This window comes from Capsella rubella, unplaced genomic scaffold (genome assembly GCF_000375325.1).
Source record: "Capsella rubella cultivar Monte Gargano unplaced genomic scaffold, Caprub1_0 scaffold_8, whole genome shotgun sequence".
Lineage (NCBI taxonomy): Eukaryota > Viridiplantae > Streptophyta > Magnoliopsida > Brassicales > Brassicaceae > Capsella > Capsella rubella.
The window spans coordinates 4155517-4177228 of record NW_006238916.1 but is presented as its reverse complement, the minus strand read 5'-3'; the positions used below and the strand labels follow the sequence as shown (position 1 = coordinate 4177228).

Genomic DNA, 21712 nt, shown 5'->3' with positions numbered 1-21712 from the left:
TTTGATGGATAGTTGAGATTAAATTGGAAGGCAAAACCCTAATGAGGAATGAGGTCCTCGCCCCACCTATAAATAGATGACTTGCTCCATCAAAAATCATCATGAACAAAAATAACACTTAAAGGAAAGGGTTTATAGGAGAGGGGAGAGAAACTTTATTTTCCATTTAAAAGATTTAAGAGTTTCTTTTCAAGACTACAAGCCATTAATCAAGAAAGCTTCAAATGAAAACTAAAGAAGGCTTCAAGGAACCATTAAAGAAAGCATCATTTCTACAATGAGTGGAGGTATTACTTTAACCCTCTTTATGTTTCTATTATGTGATTAATATAGATGTTTATGATCTTAGGGTTCATGTTAAAGTATATTTAACATGTGGTATCAGAGCTTATAGTTATGAACATCTAATTAATCCATTAAGAATAATAGATCTATTGTTTACAGAACTGAAAATTAGAACCGCAAGTTATGATGTTTGTAGACTTGCATTAGTTTAACTTTCTTTTTTTCAAAAGAAATTTTTTAAAGTGATAAGAAATTGGTTTCTTTTAATGTGCATAATTAAGAAATTGATATCACCATAATAGGTTTTATCATATGATGATTTGCACATAAAAACCAAATATTTTAAAAGAAATTTTTATATGTTTATGTATTAATTAGCTACCCACAAGTAGGCTATTTTTCATAAAACATGATCAAAAATTTATTAGAATGTTTGTATGTGAGTTATCCACATATAGCTTAATTAATTTGATTTATCATTTAAGAAAAGTTTTCGAAAGCTATGACTTTATGAAATATTATAGTGACTACCCACATGAGCATTATAATTTATAGTCATATGTTTTCCATAATTTTCGTTAATGTGTTGTTTAACTTTGAACCTCAATTAAAGCTTGTTATATCTCTATATCGCAGCATCATTTTCTGCTAATTTGTCATCTATGGTCTCCACTGTTCCAATCCTCACTGGAACCAGCTTCTCAGAATGGAAAGAGAAAGTTGAGTTCACATTAGGAGTACTAGATATGGATCTGGCACTTCGTGAAGAAGAGCCAGATCCCTTAACTATAATTAGTACTGAGGAAGAAAAGGCACTCCATAAAGCTTGGGAGAAAGCGAACAGAATGAGCATGATGTTTTTAAGAATGACAATAGCTAGCAATGTTAAAACTTCCCTTTCTGATGTAGAAAAAGCTAAAGCTTATCTAGTAGCTATAGAAGAACGGTTTAAGACTGCAGACAAATCCCTTGCAGGGAAAATTATGGCAGATCTTACAACCATAAAGTATGATGGGACAAGGTCTATGTATGAACATTGCATTGAAATTACCAACCTTGCGGCCAAATTAAAAAATTTAGGAATGAGTGTGGACGATTCATTTCTTGTCCAATTTATCCTAAATTCACTACCTCCTCGGTATGGACCATTTCAGATCAATTATAATGCAATTGATGAAAAATGGACATCTAATGAATTGACTAATAAATTAGTCCAAGAGGAGGCTCGACTTGGTCGTGAAGGCATTAAAGTTGCCCATTATGTCCAAGGAGCTGGACTTAAAGTTGGGAAAAGGCATAAAAAGAGCCATCAAAGAGCATCACCCACAATGAACGATTACGATCAAGCTAATTCGAAGAAAAAGGCAAAGAAATATTATAGATGCAACTTTTGTAAAAAGGTTGGATACTTTCAGAAAGATTGCACTTAAAGAAGAGAATGGTTCGAAAAGAAAGGTAATCCTATGGGTTCCGTAAGCTTTTTCGAATCTAATCTTACTCATGTTTCGTCTAAAGCTTGGTGGATTGATAGCGGTGCTAATGTACATGTAACGAATTCTGTACAGGGATTCCTAACGATTCGGACCATAAATTCAAGTGAAAACTACTTACTGATGGGAAATCGAGACAAGGCACCAGTTGAAGCTATTGGCACCTATCGTCTCATTTTAGATGGTGGATTTTGTCTAGATTTATATCAGACTCTTTATGTTCCATCTATTTCCCGTAATTTAGTTTCTGTAAGCAAACTTGATTTGGCTGGTTTTAAATCTACTCAAGGAGATGGTTGTTATAATATATTCTTGAACTCTAATCGAATTGGTTCTAGAATATTAGTTGATGGTCTCTATATGTTAAAATGGCTGATCAACCTTATGAGACACATCTCTCCTTGCATACTGAAAGTAGACTTAAAAATAAAACATGTACTAATAACTCATATTTCTTGTGGCATAAAAGATTAGGACATATTTCCTATGAAAGAATTAAAAGATTGGTAAGAGATGGAGTCATTCCGAATCTTGACTTTACCAACATAAAAGAGTGTATAGATTGCATTAAGGGCAAGCAAACTAATCACACTAAGAAAGGAGCCACAAGAAGTACACAGCTTCTTGAAATCATACATACAGATATATGCGGACCATTTAATGTTCTAAATTTTGGAGGTGAAAAATATTTTATTACCTTTATCGATGATTATTCATGTTATTGTTATCTATATTTATTGCATGAAAAATCTCAATATGTGGATGTTGTACAAGCATTCATTACTGAAGTTGAGAGGCAATTAGATAGAAAAGTTAAAATTATAAGGTCGGATAGAGGTGGTGAATTTTATGGCAAATATAATGAAACAAGACAACATCCTGGACCATATGCCATACTTCTCCAAAAATTAGGAATCGTTGCGCAGTACACAACGCCTGGTTCTCCATGGCAGAATAGTGTAGCTGAAAGGCGTAATCGTACTTATATGAAAATGGTTAGATCCATGATGAGTCATGCTAACCTACCTATATCCTTGTGGATGAACGCATTATGTACCGATGTCTATATCTTAAACAGAGTTCCCAGCAAAGCAGTTCCTAAGACCCCTTTTGAATTGTGGAAAGGCTGGAAACCTAGTTTGTCACATCTCCAAGTTTGGGGATGTCCAGCTGAAGTAAGAATATACAATCCACATGAAAAGAATTTATATTTCAGAATGATCAGTGGTTTCTTTATAGGTTACCCTGAGAAGTCTAAAGGATATAGATTTTATTGTCCATCCCATAGTACGAGAATAGTAGAAACCAATAATGCCAGATTTTTTGAGAATGGTGATATTAGTGGGAGTGATAAAGTTCGTGATATAACCATTCAGGAAATTAGGGTTGATATTCCTTTACCCTTAGTTCCGAATGTTGGGGATCCGAACATTGTTGAACCGTTAAAAAATGAGGAAACCCCATTAAATGATCACACACTCCATGATGAAAATTTTGCTAATAATGATCATGAAGCACATGAACAATCATCATTACGAAGATCAACTCGTACGAGAAGATCTACAATTTCTGATGACTTTGTGCTTTATCAAGTAGAATCTGATAAAGGAAATATTAAAGATCCGGTTTCTTATTCACAAGCCATGAAAGATGTTAATTCTGATAAATGGATTGATGCTAGTAGAGATGAAATAGACTCGATGGTTAAGAATGAAGTTTGGGACATCGTTCCATTGCCTGATGGACACAAAGCAAGTCGGACATAAAGCCAGACTTGTAGCCAAAGGGTTTAATCAAAAAGAAGGCATCAATTATAGTGAGACTTTTTCACCTGTGTCAAGAAAATACTCTCTCAGAATTATCATGGCATTAGTAGCTCAGTATGATCTCGAGTTACATCAAATGGATGTGAAAACTGCCTTTCATAATGGAAACTTACAAGAAGAAGTCTATATGCGTCAACCTAAAGGCTTCATAATCGAAAGGTCAAGAAAAAATGGTTTGCAAATTGAAGAAATCAATATATGGACTGAAACAAGCTTCGAGGCAATGGTATCTAAAGTTTGATGAAACCATTACGAAATTCGGTTTCAAAGAAAACATTGTGGATCCATGTATATATCTCATGATCAGTGGGAGTAAGTTCATATTTTTGGTACTGTATGTTGATGACATCTTGTTAGCCACTAATGATCTTGGTCTATTACATGAGACTAAGAGTTATCTCTCTAAGAACTTTGATATGAAAAATATGGGTGAGGCATCCTATGTGATAGGAATTGAAATATTCCGTGATATCACTAGGAATTTTAGGACTGTCTCAGAAAGCATATATTGACAAAGTTCTTGAGAGATTTGGCATGATGATGTGTTCTTCTAATAATGTTCCTATGCAAAAGGGTGACAAGCTGAACCTTAAGCAATGTCCGCAGAATGAAATGGAACATAATGAAATGAAAAAGTACCCTTATGCATCTATTGTGGGAAGTTTAATGTATGCACAGGTCTACACTCGACCTGATATTACCCATGCAGTCGGAATGTTGGGTAGATTTCAAAGTAACCCAGGACTTGCTCATTGGAAAGCTGCAAAGAAAGTATTAAGATATCTTAATGGAACAAGAAACTACATGCTCACATATCGAAAATCAACACATCCACAGATGGTTGGATTTTCAGACTCAGATTTTGGTGGATGTCAAGATTCTAGGCGCTGTACTATCGGCTATGTGTATCTCCTTTCCGGAGGTACCATTTTATGGAAAAGCCAGAAGTCAGAACTAATTTATACATCCACTATGGAAGCTGAGTATGTAGCATGTTATGAGGATTAGCAGAGTCTGCACAGATGCAAATGTTGCAGATCCTTTAACCAAGGCTTTTCCACGACCTAAGCATGAAAGTCATACTACTGCAGTAGGCATTAGATATCTTAAGATGTGATCTTGATTCTAGTGGGAGAATTTTATTTTTCGGATATGATGTTTATGTTTACTTATATTTGATTTATTTTCAAATTAATGAAATTTGTTTCAGTATTATTTGGTTATTGAGTAATTAAATAATTGTCCCAAAATAATTTATTTCATTTTATAGGTCATCAAGTACGTGACTTGATCATGAAACCCTATAAGTGAATGATGATATAAATTATTAAGGTCCAGTCAAGGTTATTAAATGAGACATTAATAGCCATAAGTGACTAGTATGTGAGGTGACTTGATGACTAAGTTTCGTGGAGTCATTGATATGTAGTATCTAAGTCAATCACATTAATATGTGTTGGAGAACACAATATTGGACTGACCCGCAATGAGAACTCTACAGGAATATTATAGAGAGAATTACGTCTACACCTACTTCTGTGAACTTATCTTGCAAGCAGACACACTTTTCACTACTGCTATACTTTCCTGGTTTGTATAGTAAGGAGGTTGGATGTGTTAAGACCAAATTGTCCTCGGCTGAGTTATAAAGTTGTGTAATGTTTTTCTGTTTTTAATAAAGTATGAACCATTAGATCGTAACTACTAGTTATTATCGGACGGCTGATATTTTAGAGATGAACAAAAGTTACTATCTCGTTTCCACGATGAATTTAGTTAAAAAAACTAGGTTTTCTTTGGTCGAGTTACCCCATATAAAAAGATTTTAGCGTTTTCCATTGTAGTTTACTGTGGTCGAGCGATGAATATGGAGGTAAGCTTTTTGTGGATAAGGTTTTCCCAAAGATTTGGATAGACATTTATTGTGGATGGCCGGGTTATTAATTGGTGTTGTTTTCTTCACTGTTTTACAGGATGGACTACCTGGATTTTGTATCGTAGTGTCTGGAAAATGGGGATTCTCAGCCGACAACGTGGCAGAGTTCACGGTAGACAAGATTTTGTTGTCTAGGGCTGTCCCGCTGTCGGCGACGACAAGCCTATGTGAGCTTGAAGCAGCTGTTTTGAAAGAGTTTTGTTTGGTTAACAAGAAGGCAAGTCTGAGCTATTGTCTCCCAGTAAGCTTGCAAATGGAGAATGCGGTGAGGCCACCTCTTGTGATGGTAACCACCGACGTCGGCTCGAATATTATGTATAGATGCTTCGTCAAAATAGAGGTTTGAGTATGTTTGTGTCGTTTGAGGAAATTCGGAAGAGAGGACAGACGGAAGTCGAATTAGAGAGAGAAAAGCTAGAGAATTCCGGGGAAGGTGGGAGAAAGAGGAGTTGTGGCACATCTTGCGGATTGAGCATGAGTGATGGGGTAGAGGAAATTTTAGGCGAGGTGTCGACAGCTGGATCAAAGGCATTTGTAATTGATGTCACCCAGGAGGATGATGTTTTCCTAGCCCAAGTTGAAGAAACCGAGGTAAGATTGAAAGAAGAATGGAGCACTGAAAAACCAGAGAGTAGTTCCAAAGAGGCCGCAGATGTGTACGAAGATTATGCAGAGGATGAACCAATTGACGAGAGGGAGGTGTTTGTGACACCTACATCGTATGATAAAGAGTTCTGGGGCAATTTCATAGGTGATCAGTTTGGCCGGGTTAACGTTGTGGAGGTGATGTGTAGCACGAAACCTACATTGGACCAGACTGTTCCGTTGAAAGAAGAGAGTAAACCAAGTGGATTGATGAATGATTCTGTTCCTGTTGTGGATGGTTTGAGAATGGGTGGTCAGGAAAGGGTATCCAGCTGGTCGAGTCAATATGGATACGTCCCCAGTTCTAGTGTGTGTAATCGAAAGCTCGAGAATTTTGAGGACGAAGACTTCGACATACCTCCTTTGTTTGATGACACTGAATTCGAGGGTGAAGACATTCCAGATTTGGATTATGACGATGATGGACAAGGGATATACAAAGGGAAGGTTTTTGGCAGCAAAGAGGAATGCCAGATTGGAATAGCAATTTATGCTATAACGAATATGTTCCATTTCAAGCAAACTACAACAAAGAAACATTCGTTTGTGCTGGAATGTACTGGGGAAAGGTATGACTGGAGGATTCTAGCTTCTGAGTTGAAGGGCTGTGGATACTATGAGATTAGGAAAGCGAGTTTGGAGCACACATGTCCAATTGAAACAAGGCGAGATTATTTAAAAAAGGCAACGTCTAAGGTGATTGCAGCGGTATACAAATCCAAGTAGAGTGATCCTACCAAAGGGCCTGCGCGGATCTGCAGCAGATGCTACTTGAGGATGTGAGTGTATCTGCATCCTACAGTAAGTGCTGGAGAGCTAAGGGGAAGGCTGTGGATGATCTATTTGGCCCTGAAGATTGTTCTTATGATCAGCTGGCTGCGTACTTGTTTTCTTTGAAGCAAGCCAATCCCGGGACAATAACAGATATAAAAACTGAAGTTGAAGAAGATGGTAGTGAAAGGTTCTTGTATATGTTTCTGGCTTTCGGGGCATCCATCCAAGGTTTTAGAAATCTGCGGCGGTTGTTGTGGTTGATGGGACTCACTTGAATGGAAAGTACAAAGGGGTGTTGTTAACCGCAAGTGGGCAAGATGCAAATTTCCAGGTATTTCCACTTGCGTTTGCGGTTGTAGATAGTGAGAACGACGACGCATGGACATGGTTCTTTGAGAAGTTGGAGCGTATTATTGCTGACAGTAAAAGCCTGACTATAATCTCTGATCGTAATAATTCCATCTACACTGCTAAGAAGAGGGTCTTCCCATTGGCGCATCATGGAGCCTGCATTGTTCACGTAGCCCGAAATGTTAATGCTAGATTCCATAATAAGGGGCTTGCTAAACTAGTGACCAAAGCTGCATTTGCATATAAAGTTACTGCTTACAAGGAGATTTATGGGCAGATCAAAGCTCGGAATAGTAATTGTGCTGAGTATTTGGACAAAATTGGAGCAGCTCATTGGACTAGGGCATACTTCCAGGGAGATAGGTACAATTTAATGACTTCAAACGTTGCTGAATCGTTGAATAAGGTGTTGGGAAAAGGAAGAGGATCACCCATAATCGAGTTGTTGAAGTTCATCCGTGCTTTGTTAAGTCGTTGGTTTAGTGCTAGGAGGAAGAAGGCTGCCAATCATAATCGCCTGACGACTCCTGATGTTGATAAACAAATGACTAAGAATTTGTTGGATGTCAAAGGTAGCCAAATTGGTGTTATCTCAAGCTGGAGTTACGAAGTTAAAGGGGTTCTTAACGGAAAGCATCATGTTTTGCTAGATATGAAGCAGTGTTCATGTAAGGTGTATGATAGAGTTAAAATCCCTTGCGGTCATGCTTTGTTAGCAGCAAACAGTCAAGGGATACCATTTGGGACGTTGGTTGGCGATTACTACAAGACAGAAATGTGGAAAGCAACTTATGAACGATTTTTGAACCCAGAGTTGAGTGATATTGAAATTCCTTCAGAACTGACTGAACGGATTATGCACCCGCCAAAAGCACGCAGACCATCGGGCCGTCCTAAGGAGTTGAGGATTCCATCAATTGGAGAAATTGGAGTAAGTTAGTGGTTATGCAGTATGTTATGAGAATTTAATCTTAAATGTTGTTTGTCTTTTTATAATGCTTTTTGATATGTGCAGAAAACATCAAGTGGAAAAGTGAAAGTAAACAGGTGTGGACGATGCAAACAAACTGGGCGCAACAGAGTTAGCTGCTCTAACCCACTCCCGTGATTTGGCTAAACAATAGGAGAGTGGTGGCTGACGGGAGGTTTTTTGAAGAATCCACTTAGCACCTAGCGGTAGGATAGCATCCAAGAGACTATATATATGTGGATGCGGTTTAGTTTTTATGTTCCATCAATTTTTGTATCCATGTGGAGGAGAATTTTTTTGTGTATCCATGGATATGTTGTTTTTCGGATATGGAAACATTGTCGGGTATGTGGTTAACCTGTTAAGTAACTATGAGTTGAACAAAATACAATTTTTTCTAATATTTTTTGGATTATAAATGAATGTTTCGTTAAATATGGACAACAAGTATATTGCTCATTTCATAACATTGTTATCAACGTGAACATTGTACATCCACGTGGATTCCTTTTATACAATCTGGAGCTGTGGTTACTCGTTTATGGTTGTGGTTAGTCATTGTATGGACAATTGTGAGGGTAAGTATGAACTATATATCCAGGAACCATCAAATGGTCATACAACGACTAATCACAAACATGTGGATATGTTCTTGTTTCTTAAAATGTTCTAATCCATGTGGATATGTTGTTTTTTCTAGTAATGACTGTAGTATTCAATAGCGAGTAAACCTGTCCACGGTCTTGTATTAGGGTATAGGTTACAATCCACGTGGATGATGTTTTTTTTTATTCAAGCATCTTTTTTTAGGGTATGGGTCTTAAACTCGTTTCCCGTTCTTAATGTAATTTTTGGTATATTCTAGTTTCTTAAAGTAGAATTGTTTAGTTATTTCGACGTTCTTGATTCAGGGCATAGGCTTCCAATCCACGGTTTTGTGCAAACTTCATGTGTTTATGGACTGTGGCCAGGCAATCGTCCATACGAATGAAACCATTCATCACTCCACCAAAGGAACTCTCACACCCTAAAAGGAACTCTCCCATTCAATATCACAATACAATCAAAGCATGAATTGGTGATATTGAACTCTTCCATTCAATATCCTCTAACATTAAGCATCTGTTAACACGAAGCATATTATAACCTATTCACGTGTTCCAGACAACGTGGATACGACATTTTCATCAAAACGTATTTGCTTAGGGGTGTAGGTCTTTTTTATATCTAAACTGTGGAATCGCCCTAACTAACCATATACTATCCATCAATTGTTGGTTGAAGTAGTCTTTTCACCAACCCACTATTATGAGCTGTCGCACATCACGTAGAGTAGCTGCAAAGTATCAAATATATATGACGAACAACAAAAAAACTGTTGGATTTTTCTGCTCAGTGCACAAACGTACATCAACTTGATTTGGGACATTGTACTAGTATCCAACAGATATCCATGCTTTAGGCGCCATTTTTCCCACCTCATGATGTCCTGGATTACATGTGTAGTGTCAAAACATGTACACATGGATTCCAATTATCTAGGAGAATGTGTTCGGAATATATTTTAGGGTAAATCAAGACACCGTTCACGTGGATGCGAATATTAGCCGCGCCTATATATATGGTTAAGCTAACCAAAGTAAGAGACAGAGGAAGATGGTATTAATCACGGCTGCCGGGAGTGACACAAAATCTGTTAAGGTAAGGAAACTCATAATACAGTTTTACGCTACGTTTCGGTGCCAAAACTCATAATACAGTGTTAATCTCCTTTACTCACACATAATTTCTTCTTAGTTTCTTCCATTGCGTACTGAATTTCACATGCCGTCGTAGATGCTTGCAATGGTTGCTATGTATCTTGGACAAGATGGTGTCGATGCTTTGAAGAGTTTGCTGAAAGCTGGAAGAGAGGGCAGAGATGCTGTTTATTCTAAGGAATGTCTCTCTATTGTTCGCTTGGACAAATCAAAACATTACATATGGTGGTCCATACCACATTCGAATTATTACTCATTTTTTTGCAAATGCCTTCGACGACGTAATCCTCATGCTTTGTGGGCAAGGACCAATAGGGGACTAGCTTTTGCAAATTTGGTCGGTAAATGTTTTAGTCTAGGAAGCTGGTCCAACGCATACTTAGACGATGCTGCATATGAGGAAGACGAGAACGAGTATCAACGAAGGAGGAGTCTGGAGAGGCCACCACGTTGTCCACGTTGTGCCCGTTCGACTACATGGCACGATCCGCGTACCAATTTACCCCACTGTCCAGATGTTTTCCACAACTAAAATTGCTGTGGGATGTCAGTACGAACTACGAAGGCATTGATGTTTTATTTTTCTGTACCTTTAATATGTTTCTTTCAAATGAATTTTTCTGTACCTTTAATATGTACCTTAAATATTTTTCAAACGAATTTCACTATCCACATGGTCTTCGTTACCTCCCAACTACTACGTCTATCCATAAAATGTATAAGGGACTTGTCCCCTTTCCATCATTTTTAACATAGAAAGTTTGTGAGGCCTATCCACATGGCCTGTGGTTGTACACGCCTATCCACATGGACGGAGGTTATCCCACATTACTATATTACATAACAAAACTAGTCCAACAACTGTAATAGACACTAACATTTATCAAACACAAGATTCTAGGCAAATCAGGAATTGGTAGTAGCAAAACACAAGATTACAAGCTAACTGTTATCGATTAACCAAATACAATATAAACAAACGCTAACACAATCAATAAGCACAACCCAGCCAAGATCAGTTTTTGTCTCTGAATTACTTTTCCTGCATCTTCAACTTCCTTCACCAAATCATACTGTAGTTCCATAATTGTCATTCTCAATTCGCGAATCAATTTTTCCTTTTCTTCACTCTCAGCCACAACTTTTTCCAATTGGTATCGCGGACACCCATTTCCATCTTCGACATCTAGCCACCTAAAAAACTTGCAATAATATGTTCCCCCTTCCTACAAACGTTCACAAGGATTAGTTTTTGGCAAAGGTTTGAATACTCTTAACACATTAATCATACCTTGTATAATTGACACCCTAGGAACTTTCTGCCAGGATTCTTCTCGTTTTTCGAAGTGAAAACCCTTGCCGCCATACCACAATTACAGTTCTGCAAGCTTATCGAAGGCGAAGATGGGTATGATTCCATCTTTTAGATCTAACCACTTCTCAGCTGTATCCGTTCTCGCTTTCTGTGTATTTATCCCCACTTGCCTTTAAATAACCATTTTTCAGGTTTTATTATTTTAACATTTCAGTGTTTGACCATCTGATGCCGATCAAGTATCCAAGTATTCTCGTACTGATGGATAGTACACAGAGGTAGTGGGGGAATATAACTTAATCCATTTTTGGGCAAGTTACCACATTACATACATTTGATGGATATGTTGTCCCTGATCTCGATTTTTTTTGTGTTACTACAACTAAGATGGATATTCAATTGATATCTTACGTATACTTCGTGAGGCAATTCCAGCTAACATTAACCACATGTGTCGATATCTGGAAACATTTAAAAATTGATACTACCAACTTAAGCATCGACACATTTGCATACACAGAGGTAAAACGAATAACAGACAATAACTTCTGGATACATTTACAATTATTAGGAAAGCAGTAAAATATCTCTGGATAGATGGTAGTAAATGCAATAAAAACATCTTTCTCCGTTATTTTCACCCAGCGCATCGTGGTGCTCCCAACACACCGGGAAATCGGGAATATGCCAAGTATCCGAGTAGGTACCCCAACGTCGAGGACCAACATTGTAGATGTGGAACATCAGAGTGTTTGCGATGGTTGATATGGTTTGGTAACTATATTTACCCTTAAGATTCCAGTACTCTGACTTTTTTAGGCAACCTGCGCAGCTTTTTATCATGTAGTACGCCACATCGGCGACTTGGTAGACATTTTTGATGGTTCCGAGCACTTCGATGGCCTCCTTGATGTTACACACTTTAAATGCTAGACACAAGGCCCTAACATACACCGCATAAGGATTCCTTGCATGCAGACACATTCCGAAAAAGTTGAAATACACACTAGTAGGTCGGCACCACCGAACGAAATCCCAACTCTTGTCTAGCCTAACAGCGCACAAAGTCTCGGGTGACAGAACCGCTAATCTCCCTTCCTTCCCCGTCCTAAGCCAATTCCTCAAATCATCAACACCGTCTTGAGCGACATAGCTCACAATTTTTGCCAAGATAGGGCTAGGTATGTGGAGATTTAGGACGGGTGGACCCTGTTTAATTTATATAATTGTAAGCATAGTCGTAAGTGGAATCAAGATTTGACACATATATTTTTAGTTTGAGATATTACCAACGCTGGGGGTCTCGTATCTAGTCTACTAGGGCGGTAAAACCTGGTTTCAGCCGTTATCCGCCTTGGCTGTGACGAGCAATCCGGTTCTTCACTCGAGTATCCATCACTCTCGTATCCATCTACTGGATCCATTTGTTGCCTAACCGAGGAATTACTCACCCCTAATAAATATAGAGAAAAGAAAACAAAAGAACATTATTTTCTGGGAGGGAGAAAAATATCCCGCCATTGAGCAAAATATTCCGCCATTTGGACGCCCACTCATGTCCGCTGTGTAATATGAACATCCGTTAAAGGTCGCATTTTCTCGCTATTGAATACTACGGTCATTACAAGAAAGAAGAACATATCCACATGGATTAGAACATTACACGGAACAAGAACATATCCACTACAATCATTACAAGAAACAAGAACATCTCCACATGGTTGTGGTTAGTCATTGATTACCATTTGATGGTTCCTGGATATATAGTTCAGACTTACCCTCATAATGGTCCATACAACGACTAACCACAAGCAAAAACGAGTAACCACAGCTCCAAATTGTATAAAAGGAATCCACGTGGATGTAAAATGTGCACGTTGATAACAATGTAATGTAATGAGCAATATACTTGTTGTCCATATTTAACGAAATATTCATTTCTAATCCCAAAACTTTAGATTTATAGAATACCCTAAGCTTAATGAAATAAGAGATAACTAAACAAATCTACTTTTTGTATATTCTAAAAAACGTCATCCACCTGGATTTAAAAGCCTATACCTTGAATCAAAAAGGTGGACAGGTTTTTATTTGTGACATGGATAACTTTAGATCTATAGAATACCATAAGATTAATGAAATAACTAAACAAATCTACTTTAAGAACCTAGAATATACAAAAAAATTTATTAACAACGGGGAACAAGTTCGTATACCCATACCCTAAAAAAAGAAGCTTGAACAAAAAGCGACGTCAACGTGGATTGAAAACCTTTACCCTGAAACAATATCGTGGACGGGTTTTTATTTGTGACATGGATAGCTTTAGATGTATAGAACACCCTAAGCTTAATGAAATAACTAAACAAATCTACTTTAAGAACCTAGAATATAAAAATAATTACATTAAGAATGGGAAACAAGTTCCAAGACCCATACCCTAAAAAAGGATTTGTAACAACAAAAAAAAACATCATCCACGTGGATTGGAACCTATACCCTGAAACAAGACCGTGGACAGGTTTTTATTTGTGACATGGATAACTTTAGGGTTTAGGGTTTATAGAATACCCTAAGCTTCTTGTGTTTAGGGTATACCCTAACGCGAATTTGTATGATCCATGTGAATTGTTATTTAACCAATAACTTAAGAAATAGGGGAGATAGAAATACTTCTAATGATTAAGTCAAAATTAAACTTCAAAGTAGTGAAAATGTTTTAGTGAGAATGTTACAAACAATTACAGAAAAAAACATCCAGAGAAGTTTAAGATTAGGATAGGTTCGAAGGGACAGTAATATACAAACATGAAATCTTGAAAAAATACATGTAGATGGGGGCAATTAGATCTTTGTAGATATCCAACGCATATTGGGCTCAGAATTTATCAACTAGATCGTCAGTGATCATCGACATCGTCTCAGGGCCACCGGTGGCATAAAGTTCAAGGAACTTAATAGCAACAGGACCACAGTCGCCAGACCTACGGTTAACATAACAGTCATCTAACCTTCTCCATCTGAAGGGTTCCAAACCATGTGTCTGAGTAGCTGGGGGATCACATAATTTTTGAATGATGTAGGGCAGCATCTCTACGATGGGAGCTATGTATTTAGCAACTTCTACATCGTCATGCAAAGGTGTATTGGGGTCAAGGATCTCCAAACTCCAGTTGGGAAGAGAAATGGCTAATCCGACCCAATGAGTGCCACCCCAATTCATTGGGACATAAAGCAGGTCCCATAGTTCAAACCACTTTGATGGACTTCCGTTTATGGAACGCTTAAGTTGGTCATCCCAGCGAACTCTAGACTTCATTTTGGCAAGAGAGAAGGAATGGTACTTCCCTTGTAGGTAGTTTGCAAGCCATGGAGAGAGGAAAAGTGAACACTCAATGGTGAGGACGTGATTGTGCTTACGTTTCAAATAAGAAACTAAAACTTCCATGTGCTGACAGTAAAGAACCTTATTAGAATGCTAGTAAATAAGGATGTTGCCGAAAATAAGGAAAAATTGTATCGGGGAACATTACCAAAGTGCTGACCCAGTTCGTTGGCTTGATGAGCTGTAATAGAAATTTGTTGTCCAGTAGGAAATCACATTTGGTTAGGTGTTCCCTGAGAGCACAAGAAACAACAGTTAATTGGTAAGTATGAAACCAAAAGGAATATGATCAATTAAAGAACAAATGGGAACTTACGTGTTTGGGGATGATTTCAATGTTTTCTTGAATTGGGATAATAAATTTTTATCAACACGCGGCAAGAGGTCAGTTTTCTGACTTGGGGACCGTTGAGGCATGTTCAAAATCACAGTTAGAAGGTTGGCTTCTGGCTCAGTTAAGACACCTCTTTCTCTTGGTCTGGCAGGAGAAGAATCACTAACATCAACAGGGTTAGGGGAGGTTGACCCCTCCTCCTAGAAGTTCAGAAGTAGAAATGTTAATTAGCGAATTCGGGGAGTACTGCAAACAAAATGAAACCATAAAACGACCAGAACCAGGTCAGAATTTGATGATGATCCTCCATCTGACCCATTGCTATCATGAGAACCCCCCCCCCTAGGTCCTTCAAAAACAATCTTGGGTGCAGGCCTTAAGTCATCATTGTTGTCACCCTGCGTAGAAAAACGTATCCACGTGTACATGGTTACTGAAATCATCAACAAAAATGTATCCACACGTACGTGGTGACCTTGTACATCCAGCTGTTTAATGTGAAAAATACCTCACTGTCCTTGTCAGATTGACCCACATCGCTGGGGTCAGGAGTGTTAGGACTGTCTCGCTGCCACCAAGAGTTAAAAGTTGAGATTTAGTACTTGGCAATCTATCCATGTAGGTAGCTTTAAAAAGTACACGTGGACTTTTGTGTAATTCTGTAACTGAAATACCTCACTGTCGTCGCCAGAAATGGCAATACACAAGGGTTTAGGATTGGGAGGGTTGTTGAGTGCATGACTATTGTGCTTCTGAAAAAAACGAGATGTATCCGTGTGTACATGGGTTGTTGTAAGTAGGGGTAGCATACTATACAAATATTGAATCCATGTGGTTAATGAACATCAGGGCTGTCCAAAAAATATTCCATTACTTAAGGAATAAAGTTGCAATATTATTGGGAAACATACCTGACCTCCATCGGGTGCAACCGAGTCCTTCGCAGCAGAAGGGGAAATCTCTTGGTGGAGCTAAAATTATTGTGGCCAAGTTTGTGAGTTTAGAAGTTTAGAAGACAAAGAAACTCAGGGCTGTCCAAAAATGAAAAACAAAAACAATATACCTTTGTGCCATCCAATTCATTTCGAGGTTCATGATTGGTAAAAGTATTCAAGCTGTCAGCATTGTCTCCCTGTGTTATAGAAGAAAATAAAAATTAGATATTCGTTATAAGGAACAAAAAAAAATTTAAAATTGTTATTATTGGACAGGGGGTTGTAAGAAACAATTACATCTTTTAAATCATGGTTGTGAGTAGGGGTGACTATGGAGGTGGACATAAGTTCATGTAACAATGTGGTGAATGGGAGCATAGGACGTGTAGGTGATTGGCCTGTGGAGTTGTTCTTATCGGAGGAAATGGTTTCCTACAAAGAAGAAACCATATGTGTATGGTCAGTGTCAAGACCAAACATATACTATGTTGAAACATATGTTTTGGGGAGGATGTGAAATAATACTGGTCCATCCAACATATGACAAGGTTTTTGGACTGTGTCAAATAGAGGAGATTTTAAGGGTAACCCTGAATGCTGTGTATTTTAACATTAAGTAAACAAATGTTAGCATGTAGTGACCTATTTAAAAGAGTGACTACCGCAAAAAATGGAAGGGTGCATTACCTTGGTGTCGGTGTCGTATATTGGTTTGACAGAAGAACAATCGTGAGGACTGATGACTTGTTAAATAGAAGTCTCCTGCAAAAGGTAGATGGATGTAATATGAGTCATCAATTAAGTTGCTTGTCAGCATTCTAAGTGAGAGTCGAAGAACAAACCTTGTTCCTAACTTCAATGGGAGAATTATGCATGTATTGTTCCCAGTTGTGATCCCCTTTTAATAATAAATCACCAGGTGACCGGAGAGGGTTTGAAGGGGATTTGGTCTGAGCGGGTGATGGTGTGCGTACATTAACTTCAGCAGGCAATGAAGATGATGTAACAATCCCTTCATCTAATTTTACTTTATGATCAGAGGAGGATGCAGAGACAATACTAGGTTTCTTACGTAACCGAGAAGTGTGTCGAATATGATTACTCCGGAGTCTAAGGAATCTGTGAAATTTGAGCTGCTTTTCAAGTTTCTTGTTTTGATCTTCCAACTTCTTAAACTTGATATCATGCTCTCTTCTAATGGACTGGAACTCACCCTCAACATAAACTTTGAAAAAACTTCAAAAGCCTTCTCATTAGAATCAGAGGATAAACAAGGAGATTCTGCATTTGGGTTGGCGGGGTTTTGATTTACTCGAAGTTTGCCGGATACTTGTTTACGCATAGGCACAACATGTTTCATGTGAGTGACATTGTCCTTCTTCTCAGAAACAGACATGAGAGGAAGAGAAGTATCACCACCAGGCCATTCCGTTTTCGTGAAAATATGGCTCTGCTCAATCTGTGAGACCATATAACAAATTCTTTTATCTTTCACTTCATCATCCCATTCTCCCCAACCCTCTTCTTGACTTTCAATGTGGATGAAAGGGGAAACAGTTAACTGCAGAAAACCAGAAATGCTGCAAAAGTTAGTATCCACATGGTTAAGGACCAGAGTTAGTAGAGATACATGTAAGGGCGATTGCAAAAAACTTACCATAGGAGAGTTTTCTAGAACCAAAACGTCTGAAAGGGCCAAATTATTCTTTGGAATCCCAACAGAATGCCAATCCAAAAAAGTCCGGGGATCAGCTGACCCTGGTATCTTGTCGAGTAAGCCAGAAATGTTCCGGTATGCTAAAAGCTGAAGCGAAAGCGGGAAGCCTTGCAAACGAAAGGACTTCTGCTGCAATTGTAAAAGTCTGTAAAGGGGTAGTTACCTTACTTTGAAGTCTAGGTTTCTTAGCCAGAGGTTGGCTAAGGGTTTTGAGATCAGGCCTCATAGTTGATATAGTCTTCAAGAAGGATTCCCTGCCCCAAGGGAATGCTAGGAACGAATCGATGTCACGAAGCATCTCCACGTACTAGGACTTGAGGCAATGAGAACACCATCGACTATGAAGAGAAGAGCAAGCCGAAGCTTTTTGGTCGGATCGTTAGTCGAAGGATCCTCAAACATTCGGCTAACATCAGCCAAAGTCGTCTTGCGATCTGGACCAATTAATTCGTCCCAGAAACATTCGTCGCCGGAGTCGGGGGAAGGTTCATACTCAGGGTCGTAATCCTCTGGAAATTTGGCGCAGGACAAACCGGTGACGGCGCCAAACTCTACCAAAGAGAAGCGTAAGGGGTATCCACCAAACACCGTCCAAATCTCGTACTTCTTCTTGGACTGTAATTGTCTGTAGAGGAGAGCATGAACTAACTTACTAGACATATGACACTCGCTAATTCGAAACCTAAACAACGAACCTAAACTCGATTCCAAAATCTTCTTAAATTCTGGGTAGCGGTCCGTGGCAAAAATCCGAGGAGGTAGGCAACTGTCCCATTCTCCGGCGCCATCAGGAGGAGCGGAGGACGATGTTGCGTTGGTGGCTGCTTTGAAAAAGCGGGTTATGCGGGAGCGTGACATATGGAATCGTCTAGGTTTACGGGGGAGGATGAACTGGAAATAGCGGTATGAAGGAATAGTGAAATCACGGCCGGCAGTGATATCGAATGGATAGTTTGCCGGCGACGGATTTATGGATTGGAGTTTTTTTTTACTTATTTTTATTTTTATTTTTAAACTGAAAATGATGATACGAGAATAACGAGAGTAACGAGAGTAAAGGTAAGGAGAAGTTAGAAAGACTGGAGGATACTATAGTCTTTCTCTTAAGAAAAAGTATACACATAGTATAAAGTGGGTCTGTAGGTGAATACTTAAGTTTAAAGTAGGTCTGGGTGCTAAAATCTCAATATTATATGAGTGTCATAAGAGTTTCTCATTACAACTATAGAGTATAGTCCTTTGACCTGAGTTTGTCATGTTTTCTTATACATGGATTAGTCCGTTTTGACTCTGTCAAACGTCAGCCGTAACAGGTGATTATAAAGACAGTGATTGGGCGTATTATGAATTGTGTAAGGAACAGGGATGGAACAAGATGGGATTTGTCCCTCCTATATAACAGCAGATAAATGTCTTTGGGCCTATCGAAGATTTGATACTGAAAATGCATGGCCGTGCTCAAACGAGTTGAAAGTCAATCGTTTGTTTTAGCAGTATAAATCGGAGTTCGATAAATATGATCTAGCTAAATAAGGATGACACCGTTTCTCGCCTAATGCTAAAGATCGAGATATAGAGACGAAAAGATTACCGGAATAGATGATTCCAGTACAAGTGGGAGATTGTTGGGAATGTCCTAAAATCATTTGTACTTACACTAGTTCAAGTTGTATCGACGAGGTTCGAACGTCGAATAATATTAGATGGTTAAAATGTTTTGCTAGAAGCCTCTTATGATCAATGACTTTAGAAGTTCATTACTAATATTATTCGATCCTACATGGTCACACACCTTAGCAAACTAGATTAAGGATTGGGTTATATAATATATAACATATGTTATATGAGATATACATATGTTTATATTAGTGTGTTTATAATAAAGTGTTTATTATATATAAGATATATATATATATGTCATATAAGACACACATATATATATAATGGATGTGAGATTTATTGGGCTTAATGGCCCATTAATAAACTAGGTCAACGTTAATGACTATATATGTTATCAAGTGTAGTCACGTCCTAAGACACACGTTCTTGTAGCCGACCCTAATATAGACAAAAAGGTTTGTCACGTTCTTGAGCTGATCTCTTGAAGGCACTAGCATCCCGTGTGATCTAGTCTGTGTGCGTGTGGATACCAGTAGAGACACGACATTAGGAGTGCTTTACAATCTCGGTCTGTTCTAGTTCATCGTTTCCGTTACAAACTACCGAGGTAAACTCATAAACTGATGACATAGATTTAGTTTAAAAATTTACATGAATCCTGACAATTGAATTTGTAATTTGTTTTATAAATCGTTATAAACCGGTGAAAATTCCTTCGGTGGTATCAGAGCCTACATGTATAATTTTGAATTAAATCTAATTTACTGTTGATATTTGATATGCATGCAAAGTAAATATGTTTTGTTCGTTAATCCGATTAGCATATTTGTACAATTTTGAATTATCATATTTGTGTTAATCCGATATATGCATGTTTAATTTTGTTTACGCTTGCATGTATAATTCATAATAGTTATGAATTGATAATGAATGAAAAACAGCACACATTGTTTGACCTTTGAATAATAATATAATATATAGTAGATATATATTTTGGCAGAAGCGAACACATTTTCTGATGATGCATGTGTGTTTGATGTTTAAATTGTTTAAATATAATGGTTACACATGGCTTAGTGCATACATATTATATTTGATTAGTGAATGAATATAATATATGTAATATTTCATGTTCGTTGATAAAAATCCTTTTGGCTGAGTTTTAGCGTCACGGGGTTTAGTCAAATCATTTTATTTCATGTTCTAATATGATTAGATCTTATGAAATTTAATTAAATTTTTCTTGAATAATTAATGATTTTAATTGGATTATAATTATTTATAATTCAATTATTTAACATATATGATATGTATTAGTTATATATTATTTAAATAGTTTATATAAGATATAAATTTTAAATAAAATATATAAATTCAATTCCTCTATTAATATCAAGGATTTTGATGTCTTCCCAATTTTACCAACTGTCAAAACTTATTTCATTGTGTAACGGGTCTACCAAGTAGAGTATTCACAATTACATGAGTAAGGCAGATGGTAATGGTTACCATTTGAATTAACAAGATTGGTTTACTTGACTAAGCTATCAAAATGGTTTTGGGCTTAGAGACATATGTTAGATAAGATATAAGATGTCATCTAACAACCAAAAATTATATTGGATATAATTAGCAAAAATGTTGCTTACCTAAATAACTAATTATTCGGGCGATGAGCCAAAGCTCACTTGAATTTTAGTGAATAAGGATCTTGGATTACTATGCTCATTCTGAGGAAAATATTATTTTAGAGAAAATATTATTTTTGAGTATAGTATGAGTTTTCTTAATTGTTGAGATTTCTCGTATTTTATGAACTTCATATTAACATCTGCTATTCTTTTGATACAAAGATTTCAAACCCTCACAGTTCATTTTCACTTTGATCCGTCCTTGAGAAGGACAAGCTGAATGGATCGAATTTCCTCGAGTGGTATCGAAACTTGAGAATTGTTCTCAAGCAGGAGAAAAAGGAATATGTCCTTGAAAAGAATTTGCCGCTTGAGAAGCCTAAGGCAAATCTTCCACATGCAGAGAGAAATGCTTATGATAAGCATGTCAATGATAGGGTCGATGTGTGTTGTCTCATGTTGGCTACCATGAACTCAGACTTGCAAAAGCAATATGAGAACATGGAGTCTCCAGTTGAGATAATCACTAGCCTGAAAGGGATGTTTCAGGAGCAAGCAAGAACAGAGAGGTATAACACTGTTAAGGCTCTCTTTATTTGCAAGCTACCAAAAGACAGTCCAGTTAGCCCACATGTCATTAATATGATGGGTTATCTTGATAACCTGGCTAAACTGGATTCCCCTATCAGCCAAGAGTTGGCAACTGATATCATCTTGCAGTCTTTGCCGTCAAGCTAT

At 37.7% G+C, this 21712-nt stretch overlaps 1 protein-coding gene across 1 annotated transcript; it reads left to right on the top strand.

Annotated features, from left to right (window-relative positions):
- The first annotated feature begins 947 nt into the window (after positions 1-947).
- LOC111828966 lies at positions 948-1715 on the top strand. The gene has a single exon (XM_023777565.1). The coding sequence runs from the start codon at positions 948-950 to the stop codon at positions 1713-1715; it is 768 nt and encodes a 255-aa protein (XP_023633333.1).
- The last annotated feature ends 19997 nt before the right edge of the window (positions 1716-21712 follow it).